At 44.3% G+C, this 21666-nt stretch overlaps 1 protein-coding gene across 5 annotated transcripts in view; it reads right to left on the bottom strand.

Moving 5' to 3' along the window:
* SH3GL3 (SH3 domain containing GRB2 like 3, endophilin A3) overlaps positions 1-21666 on the bottom strand; it is a 159134-nt gene that overhangs the window by 33978 nt on the left and 103490 nt on the right. For 4 of the 5 annotated variants that reach the window (XR_004251581.2, XR_009209576.1, XM_032174131.2 and 1 more), the window contains 4 exons: positions 20230-20302; positions 16414-16557; positions 12373-12506; positions 8276-8434 (listed from right to left, as the gene is read on the bottom strand). Coding sequence is in view for 3 of the 5 variants with exons in the window: in XM_032174131.2 (XP_032030022.1) it covers positions 8276-8434; positions 12373-12506; positions 16414-16557; positions 20230-20302 (510 nt within the window). In the remaining 2 variants the exon portion in view is untranslated. The remainder of the gene's footprint in view (positions 1-8275; positions 8435-12372; positions 12507-16413; positions 16558-20229; positions 20303-21666) is intronic. The other variant, XM_032174132.2, reaches the window with a different exon arrangement.

Here is a 21666-nt window from a genome sequence, read left to right as displayed (position 1 = left end):
TGTTCACATGATATACGCCAAGGAACTGGATTTCCAGAGAATCCACTCCCTTTTCTGAAAGTGAAGCACTCTAGCTCCTACAGATGGGCTCACACTCAGCTGATGTTTGAAGTGAGAAACTCATAATGCAAGTAAACTTCCATGTAGGTTAGATGTCAAGGAGGCACAGGCCTCGGTGGTTGACAAATGTGTGAAGTGAGGGCTGTGAAGCTACTTGGGAGACACACAGAACCACAAAACCAGAGGGGGCCTGAGGTAGACAGAATCACGGAATCTGCAAAGATGTCCAAATCTTAATTCCCCAAACCTGCAAATATGTTACTTTACATAGCAAAAGGGACTTTGCGGTTACGATTGAGTTAAGGATCTTAACATGAAGAGATTATTTTGGAATGTCTGAATGGCTCCAGATAATCATGAGGTCCTTTAAGAGCGAGACAGTAGTGCCAAGGTCAGAGAAGATGTGACAATGGAAGCAGAGGTCAGAATGAGATATGTGAAGATGCTGTGCCGCTGGCTGTGAAGAGGGAGGAAGCGAAGAACGAGCCAAGAAATGCAGGTGGCCTGTGGAAGCTGGAAAAGGCTAAGAAGCAGCTTCTTCCTCTAGAGCCTCCAGAACAAACGTGGCCCTACCCACACCTTGATTTTAGGACTCTAGGCTGGAAGACAATAAATGTGTGTTGCTTTAAGCTACAGTTTGTGGTCACTTGTTATGGCCCCAATAGGAAACTGATACAGAGCTGCTTTAGCCCATCTTCAAACTATGCAAAAACCTACAATGAGATTAGTGCTGCCCAGGGTCCCCCATTCATGGTGATGGGAGTTGTTGCCTGGAGACGCATAGGAACCAAGCTCAGGGGGTAATGGGCCCATCGTGGCTGGGCCTGGGGACTTCATTGTTGGTTTGGCTGTATCCCAGGGCTCCTCACTTTCTTCTGAGGGATAACCCCAAAACAGGAATTAACTCAATTTATTTCCCACGGCAGACTATACACAACACACAATTTACAAGTGACACACGTGTGTCACCTGTGGATGCATTTCATTCCAAACCTCTCTTTAGCTGGAAACTAATGGATGATTAGCAGCATATATGGCCGTTGGGAATACCTTAGTCCTGGGGATGGAAACAGAGAATAGATGTCCCCAACTACAATGGATTAAGGATACTAGAAGTTTCTAGGAGTTGTGGAAACCCCAGGGACACGTGCATAAGATCTGAGCTATTAGCCTGGCCTTGTGGGCCAACTGCAAAGGGCTTAGGCTGTACCCAAAGGAAGAACAGCTCAAAGGACTACATATTGTAACAAAGGCTGTCTTAGGCCAACTCTGCAAGAGGACTATGGAAACTGGGGTGCCTAGAAGGAGCAGGGCTGGGAACCCTCCTCCTCTGACTCTTTAGCAATCCCTTACCAGGGGACTTGGTGAGCAGCCGGGTGAGTAAGTAGAGAGTAGCACACCCTGAAGCCCATGGCGAGGACAGAGAGAGAACTGTGATGTGAGTAGCTGATACCTGTCCAGACTCCTGGGGTCTGCAAGTGTGTTTGGCATGCATAAAGAAAGAAGTGTACATCTTCAAAAGACGACAAGCCATTCTCTTTCACAACTGAAATGGCACATTTCCCATAGAGGTCATCTTCAATTTACAGTGTAATAATACCAGTAATTTCTTGCTCTATCATATCAAAGATCTCTACTCTTTTTGGATTCCTCAGAGAAGCTATGGAAAATTTCTCATGAACTTTGCAGTCTTGGTCATAAACAGATGCCTTTTCCAATGGGGCAAAAGCCTTTATTCAGAGTTTCTGAGAAAGTTTGAGTAAGGCAATTAAATTAATAACATGGATAATAATCCCTTACACTTTTATTCTCCACTTTATCCTTCTAAAGAATTTCTCAAATGCAGTTGTTAATTTGCCTGATACCAGTCAGGTGAAATGATTTTCCCACAGGCTTAGCAGAAGCAAAATCAGAAACAGAATTCAGGTATCTCACGCCTTGCTGGGTATGCTTTCTACAAGTTCAGTACTTCCTAATGCATCTTATTCCACACATTACAGTCCCTGAAACATTAGTAATAATATAATAACGTGACGGAATTCTGTGGTCCAATAAGTTTGGTAAACTGCCAACTGTATTTTCTCTTAGGAACCGCTTAGAGATTAATCTTTCATACTATCAAATAAAGACTGAAAAGTCTTGTGATAAAGAAACTTTTTAGTTTTATTTAACCCAGGGTTTCCCAAACTTATTTGACCACAGAGACATTATTAACACAAAACACACTAATATCCCATGGAATGGATTTTGGAAAAAGCTACTCTAGACCAATGGAAAGACCCCAGGAATCTGGAATCTAGTAATTCCACTGGTCTTGGGAACCCATGTATGGAGGGAGGATCCCGTAGCTGGGGAATGTATACCAAGAGAGCCAGTACTGCCAGTGCCTGGACTCACTGGACTGAAATAGGCACCTTCTATGGAGTATCTCCGATTTCTGCTAATGTCAAAGACCTACATTTGCTAATAGTAAGCCGTGAGGAATAAACTTCTCTGCAAAGACAGAAGAGGTGACAGTGTGTTAACAAGCCTATGGGTGATACAGTGTTCCCAAGATACGGCAATGAAAGCTGGTAACCAGTCTGCTGACTTTCCCACACTTTCCTCCAAGAGGAGGGCTGCCCTGGGTACTTCTCAGGACCCTGCCTTGGCCTGGCGAGAAATCGGTCATGGGACTGCCCCTCTTGGATCCCTGGAAAGTTGGAGAATCAAAACACCTCCTGGCTTGCATCACTGCCTATAGAATAACGATGCTGCTCAGCCTCAGGCAAGATGTGAAGAGATGGTCAATGTCTCCAACCCAGCTCCCACTCACAAGACAACCAAAGGCTACAGTGTGGGGCCGAAGGAGACTCTTCTTCATTCTCCCATTCCCAGTTCTGCCAAAAATAGATGAGAAAATAGATAAAACTTGTGCTTAGGAATGTTAGAGTGAGCACGTCATGTCTCTCTACCTCTCCTTCCTTTGGTGATTCATCTAACGGGTGAGATTGCGGGAGTGGCACCCACTTCGCCCTAATAACCAGGGTATCTAGACACTGCAAGGAAAGGCAGTAGCGGCCTGGCTCTGGGCTCCGGATTTCTCAAGAAAGTGGGTTTGTGAAGTGGCCACAAGATCATGTGTCATCTGGCTTTGTGGTCTCTGCACCCGCTGTCTCTGCAGGGGCTCCAAGGTCTAGATTTCAGGCCAGGAATAGCTCATTGGATTTCTACTGTGGGCCCAGGCCCAAGCTGCCCCTTCCAACATGGCTTTCTAGAGAGCCCAGCTCGCTGAGCAAGGGGCTGATGTGTGATCTCGTGTGGCTCCCCCGGTTTGTTTCTCAGTTGGGAGAATGCAGAGGTGAGGACAGATGAACAGCCACACCCTGGAAATCCCTGCAAATGGCCTGTTGGCCAGAAAACCCTAGGAAGTATTACATCTGGAGACCCAGGAAAGACCAAGTCTGTTAACTCCAGTCAGGGTTCTCCTCACATCAGTCAGAGCTTTGGCAAACAGTTTCTTTTGAGGCATTCCCCGGTGAAGCTTTTATTGTGTCTTAGCCAGAATGATGAGACATGAGGGCTGGAGAAGGCACCAGCTCTTCCCCCAGGGTGAGATTTTGGTCTTTGAATTGTCAGTGCCAAACAGAGATGGACAGGTAGCACCAGAGCACCAAGCACACCCATCTCAGAGGATTTCCCTTCATTTGCTTCTCTGCTTATTCACTTTCTCTTTGGAGCGAATGCTTCTAAGTCCTCTCGACAGGCCCTCCTCTTCCTCCTCTTGTGGATGAGGCTGGGGGTGCTCCCTAGTTAGTAGGATGGGTTGCTCTGCCTCAGTCACTGGCTCTGCAGGGTTGAGGCCAGCAAGGCTCCCACTCACCCAGCTTCAGCATCTCAGGCTGTGTCTGGGTGGTGAGACAGGTTGGCTCTCCCCTAGAGCTGGCTGTCATCCACCGAAGGTGCAAGGAGGAGAAAGTGCCAACAAGACTTTAGGCCCAGGCCATGTCCTTCAGCACAGTTGACCAGGAGGTCTGTATATTACAATTTTCAAGCATTCTCATCAGTTAAAGAGATGTCCCTTGATTCCAATCCAGCTTTTTTGTCACTTCCTCCATTGGTCAGAACCCAAAGGGTGAATGGCTGTGACTGACATCCCCAAACTTCCCACCACCGTAACAGAAGCATGTCCCACTTGTGTCTGGAGGAAGGGTCAGGGCCTCTGCTGCCTGCCACCAGGCTTCCCTTGCAGCCACTCATTTGACAGTTTGTGCACCTTGTCTCCAGCAGGTACCAGATCAGGTAGAAACACCATCCAATCCATCAGGCAGCAGCACCTGAAGATCCACTGTGTTTGACATGGCGATTAGAATAGGTCCCAGCCATCTTTAGTTTCTGCCAGGAAAGCCACCCCTCCCCAGCCATCCTGAAGCACAGCTCCTCATGCAGGACTTCCCCACCAGGAAAGGAAGCAACATGGCAACAAGAGGTTGAGTGACCAAGGTTGGACGTGCGGGTTTTGACTCAGAGGGAGCAGGAAGCCAGAGTCCCATGGGCTACAGGGCCACCAGCTCTGGCCTGGTTGTTGGAGATGGGCAAAACACAGGGCCAAGGGTTCAATGTATGCCCCATCCACCATGTATTGGCATTTTGTCTTTCTCCCAACTAGTCACATTCTCTGTTTATCCCCAAGCACCAGGCAGTATCGGCATTGGCATGTCAGGTCCAAGGAGTGACTAGCAGGAGATTTTTCTCTACCTTGTCTGGTCAACAGGAGAGGATGTCAGACCACCTGGCTATGGCACAGACACACATGGAAAAGGATGAGGCGGTGCCCTCTGATCTAACTGCTGTTGACCCCAAGAAGAGAGTAAGATGGGCTTCTGAAGCCTACACAATCACCTCTGAGTCTCCTCAGCTGTAAACCTGGGTAGGATAAAAGGCAAACGCACGTGCGCCATGACAGGGACCATCAACAGCACCCCCTTAGCCTCTTTATCATGAGGTGTCAGTGAATGGTAGCTCTTGTCATTGTCATCATCATTATCACCACTGTCTTTATCATTATCACTATCACCACCACTACCGCAAGAACCAGCAGCCAGGGCACACCTAGTAGCCACTGCAGCTACAGATGGCAGGAAGGAAGAAGGAGGGAGGAAGGGAAGAGCCTAGTTCCTGGGCAGCCTGGGCGGCCCATCTCCGTTTCATAACACTGGTCTTCTCCCACCTCAATGGCAGAAGTAGAAGCCAGACAACCCCTCCTTGTGAAGGTGAAGATCCCAGGATCCAGGCTGAGGGAGCAGCCCCGACTCCCCAGAGCTGAACAGGGGAAACCTCCACTCACCTGCAGGTCAATTTCCCACAGGAAGCCTTGGAGGAAACACTGCAACCAGGCCCGAGCAAGGCCAGCACCAGGGCCCCTGCGGAGCTTGGGCTAGGAACCTGCTCTTACGTCTGCTGGGGCAGGGTGGGAGGGCTTAACCCTTTTGTGACAGGCAGAATATGTGTCACTGTCAAAACATGGACAAATGATTGAGCTTTTATAATGAAGGGATCCTTTTTGACTTTTGACTGATACTGAGGGGGAAAACTGAGGTCTCTTGGGTCAATCGCTAAGGCTGGCGCGGCTGAGACAGGCTTCCCTCACGGAGCACTTCGCAAAAACCCATCATTGTGGTTCCCGCATGAAGGTAATGAGTGGAACAAATGGGTCAGACGGCACATCTGACACACAAGACACAATCTCAGAGTTTAAGCCATGAATGGGCCTGGAGCCAGCAGGGCAACATTCCATATGGCCCCACAAGGAGTATCTGATACATGTCACACTTCAAATACATTTTCTAAAGACTTCAAAACAATACGGCAATCTGAAACAAAACAAAATCGCTGTTGCTTGGGGACAATTTCAAGAGGAAATTTATATATTTAAAGAAAAACAGAGATACCAAACTGTCACACTTCCTCCTATTTCCCAAAAAAAATGTAAAAAAATAAAATAATTAAGAAACACAGTAGGCCGGGCGCGGTGGCTCACGCTTGTAATCCCAGCACTTTGGGAGGCCGAGGCAGGCAGATCACGAGGTCAGGAGATCGAGACCACGGTGAAACCCCATCTCTACTAAAAATACAAAAAATTAGCCGGGCGTGGTGGCGGGCGCCTGTAGTCCCAGCTACTCGGAGAGGCTGAGGCAGGAGAAAGGCGTGAACCCGGGAGGCGGAGCTTGCAGTGAGCCGAGATTGCGCCACTGCACTCCAGCCTGGGCGACAGAGCGAGATTCCATCTCAAAAAAAAAAAAAAAGAAAGAAACACAGTAGAGTGTACTTTTCAGGCCTCAGTGGTTTAATAGGCATGGGAAATTTCAAATTGGCATTTCCAGTTGGGAGAATAGATTCTCCAGGATGAATGTCTTGTCAGTATTGGACATAATTCCTCCGCACGTCACCATGGTAAATAAAAGGTGCTCAATGCATTTTGACTTGACTCAAAAGATGTAAGACCTCAGTGTACCTTTAAATAAACTGTTATAAGTACAACATGGTCTTGAGGATAAATAAACCTCCTGACTTGTTCCCACAGGTTTAAAAACTTAACAATTAGGTCCCATACTAATGCTGGGGCTGAAACAGCTCCTGGCATCGCTGAAGCCAGGCTGAGGGCAGGGGCTCAGGAGGGAGGCAGGTGGCTGACACCTCTTCCACTCAGGCAGTCAAAGTGCCAATGGCCCCTTAAATCCAAGGCCCAGCAGGGAGGCCACCCCCAGCTGCGTGTTGCCTGGTCAGGAGTCACCGTCCTCCTTAATTCCATTTCATTTGACTTTACTTGGACAAATCAAATCAAAGCAAATGGCACAAACCACAGCATAATAGAAGATTGGCACTTCTGAGGGATAAGATCCGAGACCTTCACAATTCCCGAGCCTACAAGCACCACTATGGAACAGCTGAAAAATTTAGGTCATGCTTTTGTGTCCTGAATGTGGGCTATGACAGGTAAAGGCGCCAGAGAGCTGGGGGATGACAGCAGCTCTCCGCCCCCCAGCTAAGAGAGCTGCTCTCCCTTAACCGTCTGCCTTGCCAAGTACTTTTCAGTCTTAGCAAAATGGCAAATTACCACACGACCTGGACTTTCCATTCTCCTGTGAAACCACAAATGCTATGGCCTCACATACAAAAGCCAGTCTACTTAGCAATCTTCAGAGACAACCTCTGAAGCAATCCTGGGATAAACAGGACTCCTCAAGATTTAAGATATTGAGTCAGGGGCTGGGTGTGGTGGCTCACACCTGTAATCCCAGCACTTTGGGAGGCTGAGGCAGGTAGATGGCTTGAGCCCAAGAGTTCATGGCCAGCCTTGGCAACATGGTGAAACCCCCATCTTGACAAAAAATTATCCGGGTTTGGTGGCATGCCTGTGGTCCCAGCTATCCAGGAGGCTGAGGTGGGAAGATCGCTTGAGCCTGGGAGGTTGAGGCTGCAGTGAGTCACAATCGTGCCACTGCACTCCAGCCTGGGCAACAGAGTTAGACCCTGTCTCCAAAAAAAGATGTGAGTCAGGGCTTGCCGGATGTCTGAAGCAATCAATCTCTGAGGCAGGAGATAGGAGAAAACTCTAGAAACTTGCTTAACAAGTAAGGCTTTAGAGCAAGTTTGTCCAACCTGTGGCCCACAAGCCGCATGTGGCCCAGGATGGCTTTGAATGTGGCCCAACACAAATACTAAACTTTCTTAAAACATTATGAGATTGGACGGGGGTGGTGGCTCACCTTTAATCCCGCACTTTGAGAGGCCCAGGCGGGCGGATCACCAGGTCAGGAGACTGAGACCCTCCTGGCCAACATGGTGAAACCCTATCTCTACTAAAAATACAAAAATTAGCTAGGTGTGGTGGTGCGTGGCTGTAATCCCAGCTACTCAGAAGGCTGAGGCATGAGAATCACTTGAACCAAGGAGACGGAGGTTGTAGTGAGCCAAGATGGTGCCACTGCACTCCAGCCTGGTGACAGAGCGAGACTCTGTCTCAAAAAAAAAAAAAAAAAAAAAAAAAAAAATTATGAGTTTTTTTTTTTAAGCTCATCAGCTATTGTTAGTATTAGTGTATTTTATGTGTGGCCCAGGGAAGCCAAAAGATTGGACACTCCTGCTTTAGAGTTTTTCAACATGTCGATCATAGTCATATATTCAATGTTTCATTCATTTACATTAAAATCTCCTATTTGGTTTAAATACTTACATCATTTTCTAAAAAGTTAAACATGCTTCTTTCAGCCAACTCCTTTGACTCTTCAAATTTTTCTACCGCTTGTCTGACTTCTTCGTCTGGTATCTTACCTACTCGTTTCTTTTTATAATCGTAATCCAGGCGGCGGCCTTCCAGCTTTTTCAGGTGATGCTAAAAAAAGAGAATGGAGTCCCTCAGAGAGGCGCTACATTCAAAACCTGGCACAAAAAATTATTTCTATTAAAATGGTCATTGCTTTTTCTCGGCCTAGATTCCAGAGGGCAGCAACCCACCTTACACTGCTGTTGGGAGCACCTCAGCACCTGATGGAGGCTCCCCTCACTTCAGGTGCTCAAAGAATATTTGTGGAATGAATGAATGAATGAATGAATGAATGGACAGATGGGTGATAGAATAAATGAGTGTCTGTATGGAACGTAAAGATGCAGTAGCCATGCTCAGATATTATTTTCCAATGTTCTTTATACAATCCCTCACTTCAGCCTTCTTAATGTCCAGATAATTTCTAACCAGGTTAACCAAACAAAATACAGTAGGAACATTTCTTTTGGCACTATTGTCAATTCCTAAGTAGTAGACTATAAAATCACCAACTTCTACAATCCCTTAGAATATTAACGGATCTCCATAAAGTTCCCAAACAATCAAGAAATAAGTTGCATAAAACACTGTTAATGAATGCAAAGCAGAGAGATTCACAGACAACCTCTGAAACAGTAAAATTTCTAAACAATATTATAACCCCTTTAACAAAATATAACAGTTAGAGAACTGTCCACTCATGGAACAGGCTGCCTTGAGTAACAGTAGGTTTCCTATCACAGTTTGTGTCCAAGCAGAGAGACTCCGTGTCAGAAACAGTGTTGAGTGGGATAGCTATACAGGACAAGGGAGGGGTTCCTGGAGAGTTTATGGCTATAATCCTCGGAAATCAGATACTGGGCATCAAAAGTGTATGTAGAAACTGATCGTCCCACTGAAGCATAGGGATAGCTTGCACTATTCATTTTAGCAGGAAGCACTGCTTCTAACTTCCATGACTCGGTGAAAAGAGCACACAAGACCCAGAGAGTCAGAAGCATCTCTCTCCTATGCTCTGTGACTTTGGGCTGGTCCCTAATCCCTCTGTACCTCTACATGAACACCTGAAAGTCAGCCATATGTCAAATGAACAGGCTCCTGACCCCTGATTTCTGAGCGACTACACAGAGTATAGCTGAGACTAGGAAAGGCTTCCTAAACCTTGGACTCTTAACTTTCCATCATCCACATAATTTAAGTTTAGATTTACAGTTCTATATCAAACAGCAGCTGAGTAACAAGATGGCATTTAGAAAATTATTTTGTTGCATAGAGAACTGCAACATTTCAGAATAAGTGTATTTTACACATTTCACCCGTTTACTACTCAGGACCACATATGTGTCTGTGGTTGGCCAGGTGGAGGAGTAATGCTGACTTTTCATATGATCTTCCTCCATGATGACAGCACAAGAAGAAATAAAACTTGCTATATGTCAGCAAAGGAGGCATTTGGTTTTACAACTGTGCATTTGGGGGAGATGTTTTGGCATCCCCAGAACCCAGACTGTCACTTCTCTAGAATCAACCATTCAAAAATAATTTGTAAAAACGTCTCCTGTACCCCACCAACATATGCACCTACTACGTACCCACAAAAATTAAAATTAAAAAAAAAATAATAATGTGTGAGCACAAACCACGTGGCAGGCTTGTGACTACAAGGAACAAACCACGATCCCTCACCCCGAGGAATGGACCGCCCAACATGAGCAAAAGGTAAGCAACAGTGCTCGTGGCACAGGGGCACAGAAGGGATACCCCACAGAGTCTAGCGAAAGAACAAACAGCTTCCCAAAGGAAAGCACATCCAAGCTGAGGGGTGAGGTGACTCAGCCAGGAGAAGGAGTGAAAAGACAAAGACAGCAAATAGCGAGAAAGCACAAAGCAAAACATCACCAGGGAGCTGGAAATAATTCGGTGAGGCTGGGCGGAGTTCATGTGGGGAAGGGGTGGCAATAAGGCCACAGAGGAAAGGAGGGGCCAGGCTGTGAAGGGCTGAGAGGCTGTATCTTCACCCCACTGCCAGTGGGCAGCCAGGAAGGTTTGCAGCTCAGAAAGGGTGCCCTGGCTGTGGGCTGGAGAAGGGACAGAAGGGAGTGAGATGTGACGCCAGGAGTCAAGGGCAGCTGTGCTAATGTATATAAATGTTAACAGGAAGAAGCCAACAGACAGAAAGGGAAAGAATGAAGATACAGCAGAGAGGATGATGGATGTCACAATGGCCCTGAGGAGGTGAGAGGTGACAGACCCTGTGGCCCAGAAGAGGACTGGCTTGAGAGCAACAGGCACGTGTTTCCCCTGAGATGGAAGAAGAGGATGGTATGAGTGTTGAGGCCAAGAGGTGTGCAGGTGGGGAGAGGGATGTTTAGGGAGCTCCTGAATGGGCACTTTCATTTCTCACTCAAACTTCCTGAATTCTCCCTCATACCCTTTGCTTTCAGCAGAAACTCTAAATGCATTGCCTGGACAGGCATCCAGGGCTTTCCATGACTCTCAGCCTTTCCTCCCTCCATAGCACCCCCGCCCCTACACACCCGATCCCCTGGCCATACCACACAACCGAGGTTCCCGAGCCTGCCTACTCTCACAGCCCTGGCCCTCTGGTCAGCTTGTGCTGGATTTTGCCCACCCCAGTCTCCCAGTCTGCATGGCCAGGTTCTCCTCCTCTGAGAAGCCTTCCCTGACCCAGCCAGGCTGAAGGAGGTGCCTCTCCTTCGTGTCCCTGGGCTCATCTCTCCAACAACTGTCAAAATGCATGGTATCTGTTGACTTGTCTCTCTACCCTACACCTGTGAGCTTCACGTGGGCATGCACCAGGTCTTCTTTAGCCACATATGGCCAGTGCCCACCACCACTGTAGCAGGGCAGAGCAGGCTGTCTATACACAGTTGATGGATGAATAAATAAATCAATGAATGAACAAAGGAAGAACCAATAATCTGACATCCATCAGTGCCTTCTCTGGCCCCTGGAATATGGAGCCACCTCAAGGCCCATGGTCCAAGCAGGGAAGGCCACCCAAGCTCACACATCCCACCAGCCTCATCTCTGTCACATATGCTAGACCAGTGGGGGTTCACACTTCCCCCTCAAATTCTGGAAAGGATGGGCTGGAACAGTGGTTTCTGCACATTAGCGTGCATCAGAATCACCTGGAGGACTTTATAAAACACAGACTTGCTGGGCTTCACCCACAAGATTTCTGATTCAGGAGATAAGGGATGGGGCCCAAGAATTTGCATTTCTCACAAGTGACGCTGATGTTGCTGGTCCAGGGACCACACTTTGAGAATCAATAGGTCTGAAGAAGGGAAAACAGGATATGCCCAAGGCTCAAATGACCTCCAAGCTGAGATCATGCTGAAGGCACCTGGAGGAACATCTTCTGTACATATCCATAAGAGGGTGCTTGTACCTCCAGAGTAGAAGTCCCTGGTGGGGTAGAAGTTTCGGGGCTGTTTTTGCACATCTACAAAAATGCCACCATGCAAGTGGCATGCAATTACCTCCAGGTACCTGAAAATTCCCATGCATGCCATTTTTAACAGTATTCCAAATGAAAAATTCAAGTTCTAGGTATTGATCTTCTTGAGAAGTAATGGAAAATAATGACTTCTTGAGAAGTAATGGAAAATAATGGCAATGCATCAAAACATGCAACTATGGTACGATTTTGATAATAGCAAATCTACTATAAAGTTATGTAATTAATTTGTTTAGCCTGGCTTAGAGCTGGCTTCAACTAAATACAGAATTTCCGGCTGAAAGAACATGGCTTACGTTCCCTCCCATTATCCTGCTTCATCTCCAGGGCAGATAGGGCTAATGGATCCTGGCACTCTTTCCCAGTGAGCCCAGGAAAATAGAACTGAGTTATTTTTACCCTACCCACAAGCATCATAAGATGATGCTTTCAGTGAGTCCCTGCTGAAACATTCTGGTGATTTCAAATACAAACATCATCTTATGTAGCAACAGGTATATTTATACCCTGGAAGACTTACCCCAATCTCTTTTAAATCTTTATCTTGTAGTAACTGAAGTGGATCAATAAAAGTTTGCTTTACATTAATATCAAGAGAGTCTTTCACCTCAGCCATTAGCTTCATGGATTCACCAACTTCTATCAATGCATTGCCTTGAATAGAAAACATAAATACAAAAGGTTCTTTGGGAACACTACTCCAGGTTAACAGTGCTATTTATTTCATTCTTTACCAAAAGTTTGTGGATGATGGTGTAGCAAGGTCCTTGCTCCAGGACCTCTGAATCCTGGATCAGAATGAAAAAGAAAAAGCAAGGCTTCCTATTTTCTGTATTTTCCTCTTTATGTTCTGCACTTTCACCACCACAGAAAATACAACTGAGGCTAGCAGACCAAAGTACTTACCATTTGGACCACTAGATGGGGATAAAGATCCTTTCTAAAAAACTGGTAATTTGGGAAACTGGCACGGAGGGTTCCTTAGAAGCTTGAGAATAAAATCTCTTTGTAAACAATGAAAGGATTCAGTCATGGGGCTAAGTGTCAACCAGTAAAAATTACAATAGAAATAAACCAACAAAACATCTCAGCTTCTAGCCGTGGGATCTTCTCAAGGCTACTCCCCGTATCCTTCTAGAAGGTTCTAAGCCTCCCTGCCCTCTCTGATGTCAAAGAAAGCCTGCCGGTGTCACATGGGACATCCTGTCAGCAGGGTGGGGTGGGGGTCTGCTGGTGCACTGGAGCCCAGGCCAGCCTTCCTGGCTTGGGTAGTGACAGGTAGTTTTTCCTGGATTACAGCGAGGTATCTCAGTCCAGTTAATTGGCAGTAATTTGCCAGATTATTGCAAACCAGGTGCCCTCTAGTTCTCTGTACAATGAGGGTTGCAGGGTCTCTAGAAAACATCCCTGGGAAATGCTGCACTAGAATGAACTATTTTTCCTATATTTGGGTTTTTCCAAATTGATCTCGTAAAAAGATGGAGATTGGGTTGCTCAATTCCTAGGCTTGAAGAAGACCGTAAAGCCCAGCCTAAGTCTGACCTTTGAGTTGTTTCACTCACCAGGCGAGGGCATGGACAACTTATTCACCTGTAAAATAGAGATGGCAACATGTGCCTCACCTCCCTTAAAAATAAACAGAAAGATACTGAAGAGGACCTTGCAAAACAGAAGTAGGAACCGTTACTCTAAACTAAGGCTTCCCAGGACTTCATATGGACCCAGTGGTAGCTTCACTCCTCCTTGGAAGCTAAATTTCCTTAGCTGAACTCTCCAAAGTGTGTCTAAATAATTCCTAAATGAAGACGAAATGTCCCTTCCTAGCCTGTGGACTCTTTCCTGCCCAAATGGTGAGAAATGGTATTGCCTGACCCCCCACACAGCCCCTCTGCCACCCGTGCCAGTGCCTCACAATGTCAGCTCATTTCGCCTTGACCGAAACATTTTCAAATACATTGTAGACTCCAGAGATGATGCTCTGAACATGGGTCGCCACCTCCCTGGAATCAACATTCCCTCTCCTTGCCTGAGACTGGCGCTGTGGAATTCCAGAGGGGCTCAGCCTCCACCCACTGAAGTTTCTGTACTGTAGGAGGTCCCAGCATGTGGCCCCCCAAAAGAAAACATCCAACGGCACAGCCTCTTCCTTGGAACAGCAGAAATCCATCTGTTCCGATGCCCCGCTGACATCAACTCTCTTCCTCATCCCAAGTTTCTTTCGGTTGCTGAGCACCTGGGAAGCTACCAAACTGTCTGGCTGTCGCCAAGGCCAGATGCACGGCAGGAGGGTCCTTGGATTTCAAGGCCTGCCTGGCAGTTTCACCTGCTCCCTTCACTGACGTGCCTTCAGAGTAAGAAATAGGCCATCTTGTCCCCATTGGCCCTTAGAATAAAATAAAATTCATATTATACTGCTCTGAGGGATAATATTACCCTTTGTCACTAATTAATTCATGTTTTAATGCTTGAGTTTTAACATTTTTTTCAAAAGATAATTTCCTAGAATGATTACTGTGGCCAAATATTTGATTTCTCAACTTCCATCTCTTCCATCTCCTGCCTTGTTACCACTACATGAATAGCAAATATGCCAAATTCTTTGGGAATACTTAATATATTAAATCCAATTCATCCTCAATTTAATGTATTAATTTAAATGAATCTCAATCAAAATTTAATGACTTTTTTAAATAAAAAGGACTTAAGTTCCACCTGGAAAAATAAAACCAGTAAGTGTGTCAGTGAACTTTTTGCAATACGATACCTAAATTTTTAGTAAAATATATTAAAGTATGTTTTAAAACTTCATACTTAAAACAATATGACACTGAATCAAAACAAGATATAGATCAAGAAACGGAGGAGAAAGACCATAAACAAACTTAACGTATAATAATTTAGCCTATAATAAAAGAATCATTTCAAATCATCGGGAGAAAGTTGGACTTTTAAAAAGTACTGAAACAAGCTATTTATTTGTTAGAAAACAAAATTAGAACCCTATTGCACTGTAGCTCCAATAAATGCAGGAGCTTGGAAATTTAAAGGCAATAAAAGAAAATACAGGATTCAAAAACAAGTATAAATAAACATTTATATCATTTGCCAGGGAGTGGGATGAAAAAGATTTTCTAAGCATGATTCCAAAAAGCTAGAAGCCATATAGGAAGACTAAAGAGCTTCAGTAAATAAAAAATAAAAATCTCTCTCCATTGAAATGACCTTCATATACAAGGTCTGAAGGCAAATGCTTACCTGGGACAAAGCTTCATCAACATACAAGACAGCCAATGAGCAAATATCCTGACCATTTAAAGAGCTCATGAGACAGGAGGGGGGACCTCCTAATGCAAAAGCAGGCTAAGGACACAAACACACAATTCACAAAAACAATGACAAACACAAATAAAAATTCCACTTCACACGTGATCCAAAAGATGGAGTTAAAACAGCAATGAGGTATCATTTTTGTATACTACATATCAAATGATCAGTTATTTAAAAGTCAACTAAAAAGATAACCTCTAGGATTAGGAACTGTGTAGGGAAGCACACCCTCATTCACTCCTGGCAACCGTGTCAAATGAGAGTAACCCTTCCGAAGGGTGGGTTGGGAATATGCTTTCAAAACCTGAAAAATAAGCATACTCTTGACTCAGCAATTTTATACTAGAAATGTTATCTAAATTATGTCAAAGAATAGAATTTTGGATGTCCCCAAAGATTTACCTATGAAAATGGCTATTGTAAATGCTATGTAAAATGTTTTTACATAAAGAAACCTTTATTTAGTAAATGGGATTGGCTGAACAAACTATGATACATGGAATATTATGTAGCCATTACAAACAATATCATGGAAGATTAATTATTTTATGATATGGATCATTATATAGTCAGTGTTACCAAAGAGTATATGTACTATAGCCTTATTGTGGTTTTTAAAAGTACATATGAATACATATAAGAATAAACAAGGCATAAAAGATACACAACAAGCCGAGTGCAGTGGCTCACTCCTGTAATCCCAGCAGTTTGGGAGGCCGAGGCTGGCAGATCGTTTGAGGTCAGGAGTTCAAAACCAGCCTGGCCAACATGGCGAAACCCTGTCTCTATTAAAAATACAAAACATTAGCCAGGCATGGTGGCTTGAGCCTGTAATCCCAGCTACTCAGGAGGCTGAGGCATGAGAATTGTTTGAACCTGGGAGGCAGAGGTGCAGTGAGCCAAGATCACACCACTGCACTCCAGCATGGGCATAGACTTTTTCTCAAAACAAACAAACAAACAAACAAACAAACAAACAAACAAAATATATATATATATACACATACACACAACAGAGTTTAATTGGGCTTATCAGTGGATATGGGATTATGGGTGGTGTTAGCATTTTTCTTTATTTTACTTACCTATGTTTCCTAAACCTCCTGCAATTAACATGTATTACTTTGGTAATATGGAAAAATAACAAAGGTTGTTAAACTGAAGGGTTCATGCATAACCTAAAACCATACTGGAGGAGTTCTCAGTTCCCCCAGGTGATCTCTGAATAACTCACCAAAGGTGGAGTCTTCCCCGAGCTCCTTCCCGTATTTCAGCATACAGTCCCCCAGCAAGCCTTCCGTCTGCGGGTATCCTGTGGTCTTCACCTGCCCTCGGATCTTCGACACAGTGTTCAGCATTCCTAGCTTAGCTCTGTAGGCTTAAAAACATTGTCATTTGTAATTCTTTAAAGTTACAACGTGGAGTGACAGGTACATAGCATTTAATAAACACAGCTGCCAAAACTGAGGTCACCTTAAACAAAATGCCAGAGACCTGAGGCCTGAAACAATTGTGTGTGAACTATTTAATTTTCTCACATAATTTTCTAGGTTCTTTACCAAGGTGGGTGCTAAGTGCACTGTTCCATAGCCACTATGAACCATAGAAATGATGGCGCACATCGGCTGGGCACAGTGGCTCACACCTGTAATCCCAGCACTTCGGGAGGCTGAGGCCGGCGGATCACCTGAGGTCAGGAGTTCAAGACCAGCCTGACCAACATGGAGAAACCCCATCTCTACTAAAAATACAAAAAATTAGCCGGGTGTGGTGGCACATGCCTGTAATCCTAGCTACTCGGGAGGCTGAGGCAGGAGAATTGCTTGAACCCGGGAGGCGGAGGTTGCAGTGAGCCAAGATTGCGCCATTGCACTCCAGCCTGGGGGACAAGAGTGAGACTTCATCAAAAAAAAAAGAAAAGAAAGAAAAGAGGCCGGGCGCGGTGGCTCACGCTTGTAATCCCAGCACTTTGGGAGGCCGAGGCGGGCGGATCACGAGGTCAGGAGATCAAGACCACGGTGAAACCCCGTCTCTACCAAAAAATACAAAAAATTAGCCGGGCGTGGTGGCGGGCGCCTGTAGTCCCAGCTACTCGGAGAGGCTGAGGCAGGAGAATGGCGTGAACCCGGGAGGCGGAGGTTGCAGTGAGCCGAGATCGCGCCACTGCACTCCAGCCTGGGCGACAGAGCAAGACTCCGTCTCAAAAAAAAAAAAAGAAAAGAAAAGAAAGAGAGAAAGAAGGAAGGAAGGAAGGAAAAAAGAAAGAAAGGAAGGAAGGAAGGAAGGAAGGAAGGAAGGAAGGAAGGAAGGAAGGAAATGATGGCGCACATTGCTGACTTGAAATAATAGCGACCAGGCTTTTGTGAGCACCACTCCTTGAATGAGATCCTTTGGAAAGCTTGCAGTTGCTGACACGTGAAGTCAGACACTGACACCTGTGTGACACTAACATGCTTTTTGTTTGTTTGTTTAAATGTAAACAAAAATAGAATTGCCGAGGAGGATGTTTCAAACAACCAACTGGTTATTAACACACACCACATGGGTGCGCACGCGCACACGCACACACACTCTGCTCCCAAGTACTGATTCAGCCTAATGATTTTCAGTATTACGGCAGGCAGGTGCTGCTGTTTAGGAGGCAGAATCGTAGGAGGAGACAGACCACCCCACCCCTAGTGAACACTAGCCTTGTGTGGCTGGTCCCAAGATGCAGCTCAGCCCCTGCTCCCTAGGGAGGTGATGTGCATCACTGCGTCTTACCTTCCTTTCCTTCCTCTGACTCAGGCAATGAGTATTTACTCACTGTTGCACTGGGCCCTGTGCAACAGCACACTGTGCTCATTATTGGGACTCCAGAGACAGCCTTTGCCCTCAAGGAGCTCAAAGTCTAGTTACTGGGGGCAGAATATACAGGACGTAATTATGAAAATAAAGTCCAGTGTGGTGCAGGGCAAGGGAAAGGCAGCAATATGCTGAAGAAAGATGGAAAGATGCCCTAAAAAGTACAGAGAATAGTGTCAGTAACGTGTAGAAGAGGGAATACTACGGCATAATCAGTGGACAAGGAGTGGGCTGGTTTGACCTAAAAAGATATGAATACAGGACAAAGTGGGAGATAGCTATGGGAAAATGTGACTATGAATTGAACACCAAAATAAGGATTTGAGATTTCATCCTGTAGGTGAGACAGTGAATCACATACTAGTTTGTGGTATTTGAGATACTTTTAGGTAGTCAAGAGATACACTTTTTTCTACTTTAATAATTTTGTACTTATTTTTAATATATTTTAAATCAGTGCTTCCCAAACTTGAATGTATATGTAAATAACCCGAGGATCTTGTTAAAATGTAGAGTAATTCCATCGGTCTGGGTTGAGCCTAAGATTCTGCATTTCCAGCAGTAGACCACACTGTGAGTAGTGACACTCCTGTGCCAGCTGTGAGTGCCACTCACATTCACCTGACATTCACAGTGCCAGCCTTTTTTGTTGTTGTTTTGAAACAACAACTGTTGCCCAGGCTGTAGTGCAGTGGTATGATCATGGCTCACTGCGGCCACAAACTCATGGGCTCAAGCGATCCTCCCACCTCAGCCTCCTGAGTAAATAGGACTACAGACGCGTTACCACACCTGGCTAATTTCGAAAATGTTTTGTAGACATAGAGTCTTGCTATATTGCCCAGGCTGGTCTTGAACTCTTGGCCTCAAGCAATCATCAAGCCTTGGCCTCCCAAAGTGCTGAGATTATAGACATAAGCCACTGTGCCTGGCCAGTGCCGGACTTTTGAACCTCACATTTATCCTCAAAGCATTTATCCTCCAGGTCCCCAGGCCCAAAGGCTTCACTCCCACACACCACACACCCACCCACCCCACCCACACACACACACACTCTCTCTCTCTCTCTCTCTCTCTGCCCATCTTTCCCACTGTTGGAGGGGGGTGTGGGATGCAGCAGGTATGTGAGTGAGAGCCATTAAACTGGATAAGAGGTTGCTAGGGCTGCCTTTTCTCTAGGAATAACCAGAGACACTTTTATTGCTGGCCAACACCTCCTTATCCCATTCAAGAGTCAGCTGGTTGAGGGTGAAGTATCTGTCTGATTTCATAGTGTATTCCAGCACCCCGAAATCCTCTAGTGCAGAGAAAGCACTTATTAAATATTTGTTGACTGATATATCAGGAAAAGAAATTTGTGTGGCTGATTTCAATCACTGATGTGGCCAGGGAGGAGAAGATACATTTTTATGGTTTTCAAAGCTATTATCATCAATACAATTGTAAAGAACTTTAGACCTGCCTGGATACATTTGATAAAATTTATATTCTTAAATTTTTACTTTCTCAATTTTCAAATGGTTAGGTTTGTGCTGATTCCTACAGTCAAGGGAATCACAGGAACTCTACCCAAATAATAAATTCCTAAAAAGGAAAGGCGGCTTCAGAAATCCACAGAACTCAAGGCTTGGGCGCCCTCTATTGGTTCCTGTAATTTACATCCTGGGAAAATCTCATCAATAGATGCTGCTTGGGGACCTAGAAACCCAGACCTTCAGTGGAGAAGCTGATGTGACACTGGATTTAAGCAGTCTTTCGTATTCACCACACCTTGTTTCTCCAGCATTTAAGCCATGAAGAGAAAGCTTTTTCAAATTAACATATACTTCTATGTATATGGTACACAAAGGCAGAATTTCTTAAAAAATTATAAAGAGGAAAAAAGGGAGTAAGAAAATATTTGCCAAATGTTTAGTGGCTTTCTGAAGCAACTCATAAAAAACCTTTGCTCAGTGCTCTCTTGTTGCTACAACCAGCACTCCATTTGGATGATGTCAACTGAAGTTCACAAAAATAGCTGTTCTGTTTCTCATCAGTAGGACTGAATGCAACTACCTTTGGTCACTGGAGACTCAGCTTTAAAAACTGAATTTCATTATTGGGACACAGATGACATTGTTTCTACATTAGGTCAACTAAACACCAAGTAAACATGGGTTATTAGGGTCTGTGACAGCAAATGAACAAGAGAATATTTCAACTTTACCTGGATTTGGCTGAAGATATTCAGTGGTTTTTGAAAGAATTTCTGCAACAACTTTATTGGTAACATCTATTTTCTTAAAAGCAAAATTTAAAAAAAGTTAGTAAATGACAAACTCAATAAATTCACAAAAGAACAGAGGAGTAATTTTCATTAATTTAATTTTCTAACACCATTATAATGATTTTAATCCAAATGAACGTTTTCAACATTTTTGGGAGAAGCGGTATTTTCTCACCTTCTGATTTTTGGAACGTCACTTCCTTCAAGTGATGTTGCAGAACATTAATTTACTTTTCCTTTTAACATTCAAATGAATATTAAGGTAAAATTTAGAAAATCTGGGGAAGTTATTATGCTCCACTAGATTATTAAGTATACTTGGAAGTATCTCAAAACTAACACTAGATATGAACCAAACTCTCCTTATCTGCTAGGTGAACTTGAATTTCTATACTTATATAAGGATGCCACAATAATGACTCATATTAGCAACTGCCTCAGTAATCAACAATAAAAGAATCATAATCACTAGTATTATATTATAATACAACAAACATATTCATTTGTGCTGCGGTCAGAAGATGTTAACATCAAAGTTTTCCCCAAACGTTCCCTGAAAGTTAACGCTTTCTGGTTAAGACTGAATCTTTCCTTCTGCAAAACCATTCTTGGACTTTCTGGTTGTTAGTTAACCAGACAGTTAATATGCGAATAAACAATAAAGTTAAAATGCAAGTTGCAATAGCTTTATTTATACCATCAGTAGCCCAAAAGAAAAAGATCTCATTCATAAAAGCAATAAAAATGCAGTAACGAAGATTAACTATTACGAGAAATTCACAACACCTATTTGAAAAACCACATTCTTAGATGCGAAAACTCAATTTTGTAAAGATATGCATTCTTCCCAAATTAACATGCAAAATTCATTCAAATCCCATCATAATTTCAATTTCTTCTTTTTTTTGTTAAAATTTGGCAAGCTGATAGTAAAGTGAGTCTTCATACTATATACATGATTAAAAATATCAACCTGAAAAAAAACAGACTATAAAATGACTAACATATAGACGACAGTATTTTGAAATACTGGAATGGGAAGAAACTTCTAACCAGGACCTGAAATTCAGATGTCATAAATAAAAAGACCAAAATTCTGACTCTGTAAAAACTTAAAAACTAAACACGAAAAGAGACAGTATGTGAAGTTTGACAAAAGTGGCATAATATTCTAAACTTCCATTTAAACAAGAAAGAAGGAAAAGGCTGGGCACGGTAGGACACACCTGTAATCCCAGCACTGGGGGAGGCTGAGGCAGGTGGATCACCTGAGGTCAGGAGTTCAAGACCAGGCTGGCCAACATGATGAAATCCTATCTCTACAAAAACGCAAAAATTAGCCGGGCATGATGATGGGTGCCTATAATCCCAGCACTC

The sequence above is a fragment of the Hylobates moloch genome, unplaced genomic scaffold (assembly GCF_009828535.3).
Source record: "Hylobates moloch isolate HMO894 unplaced genomic scaffold, HMol_V3 SCAFFOLD_14, whole genome shotgun sequence".
Taxonomy (NCBI): Eukaryota; Metazoa; Chordata; class Mammalia; order Primates; family Hylobatidae; genus Hylobates; species Hylobates moloch.
The sequence above is the reverse complement of the archived record's forward strand: the minus strand, read 5'-3'. Positions and strand labels throughout refer to the sequence as shown.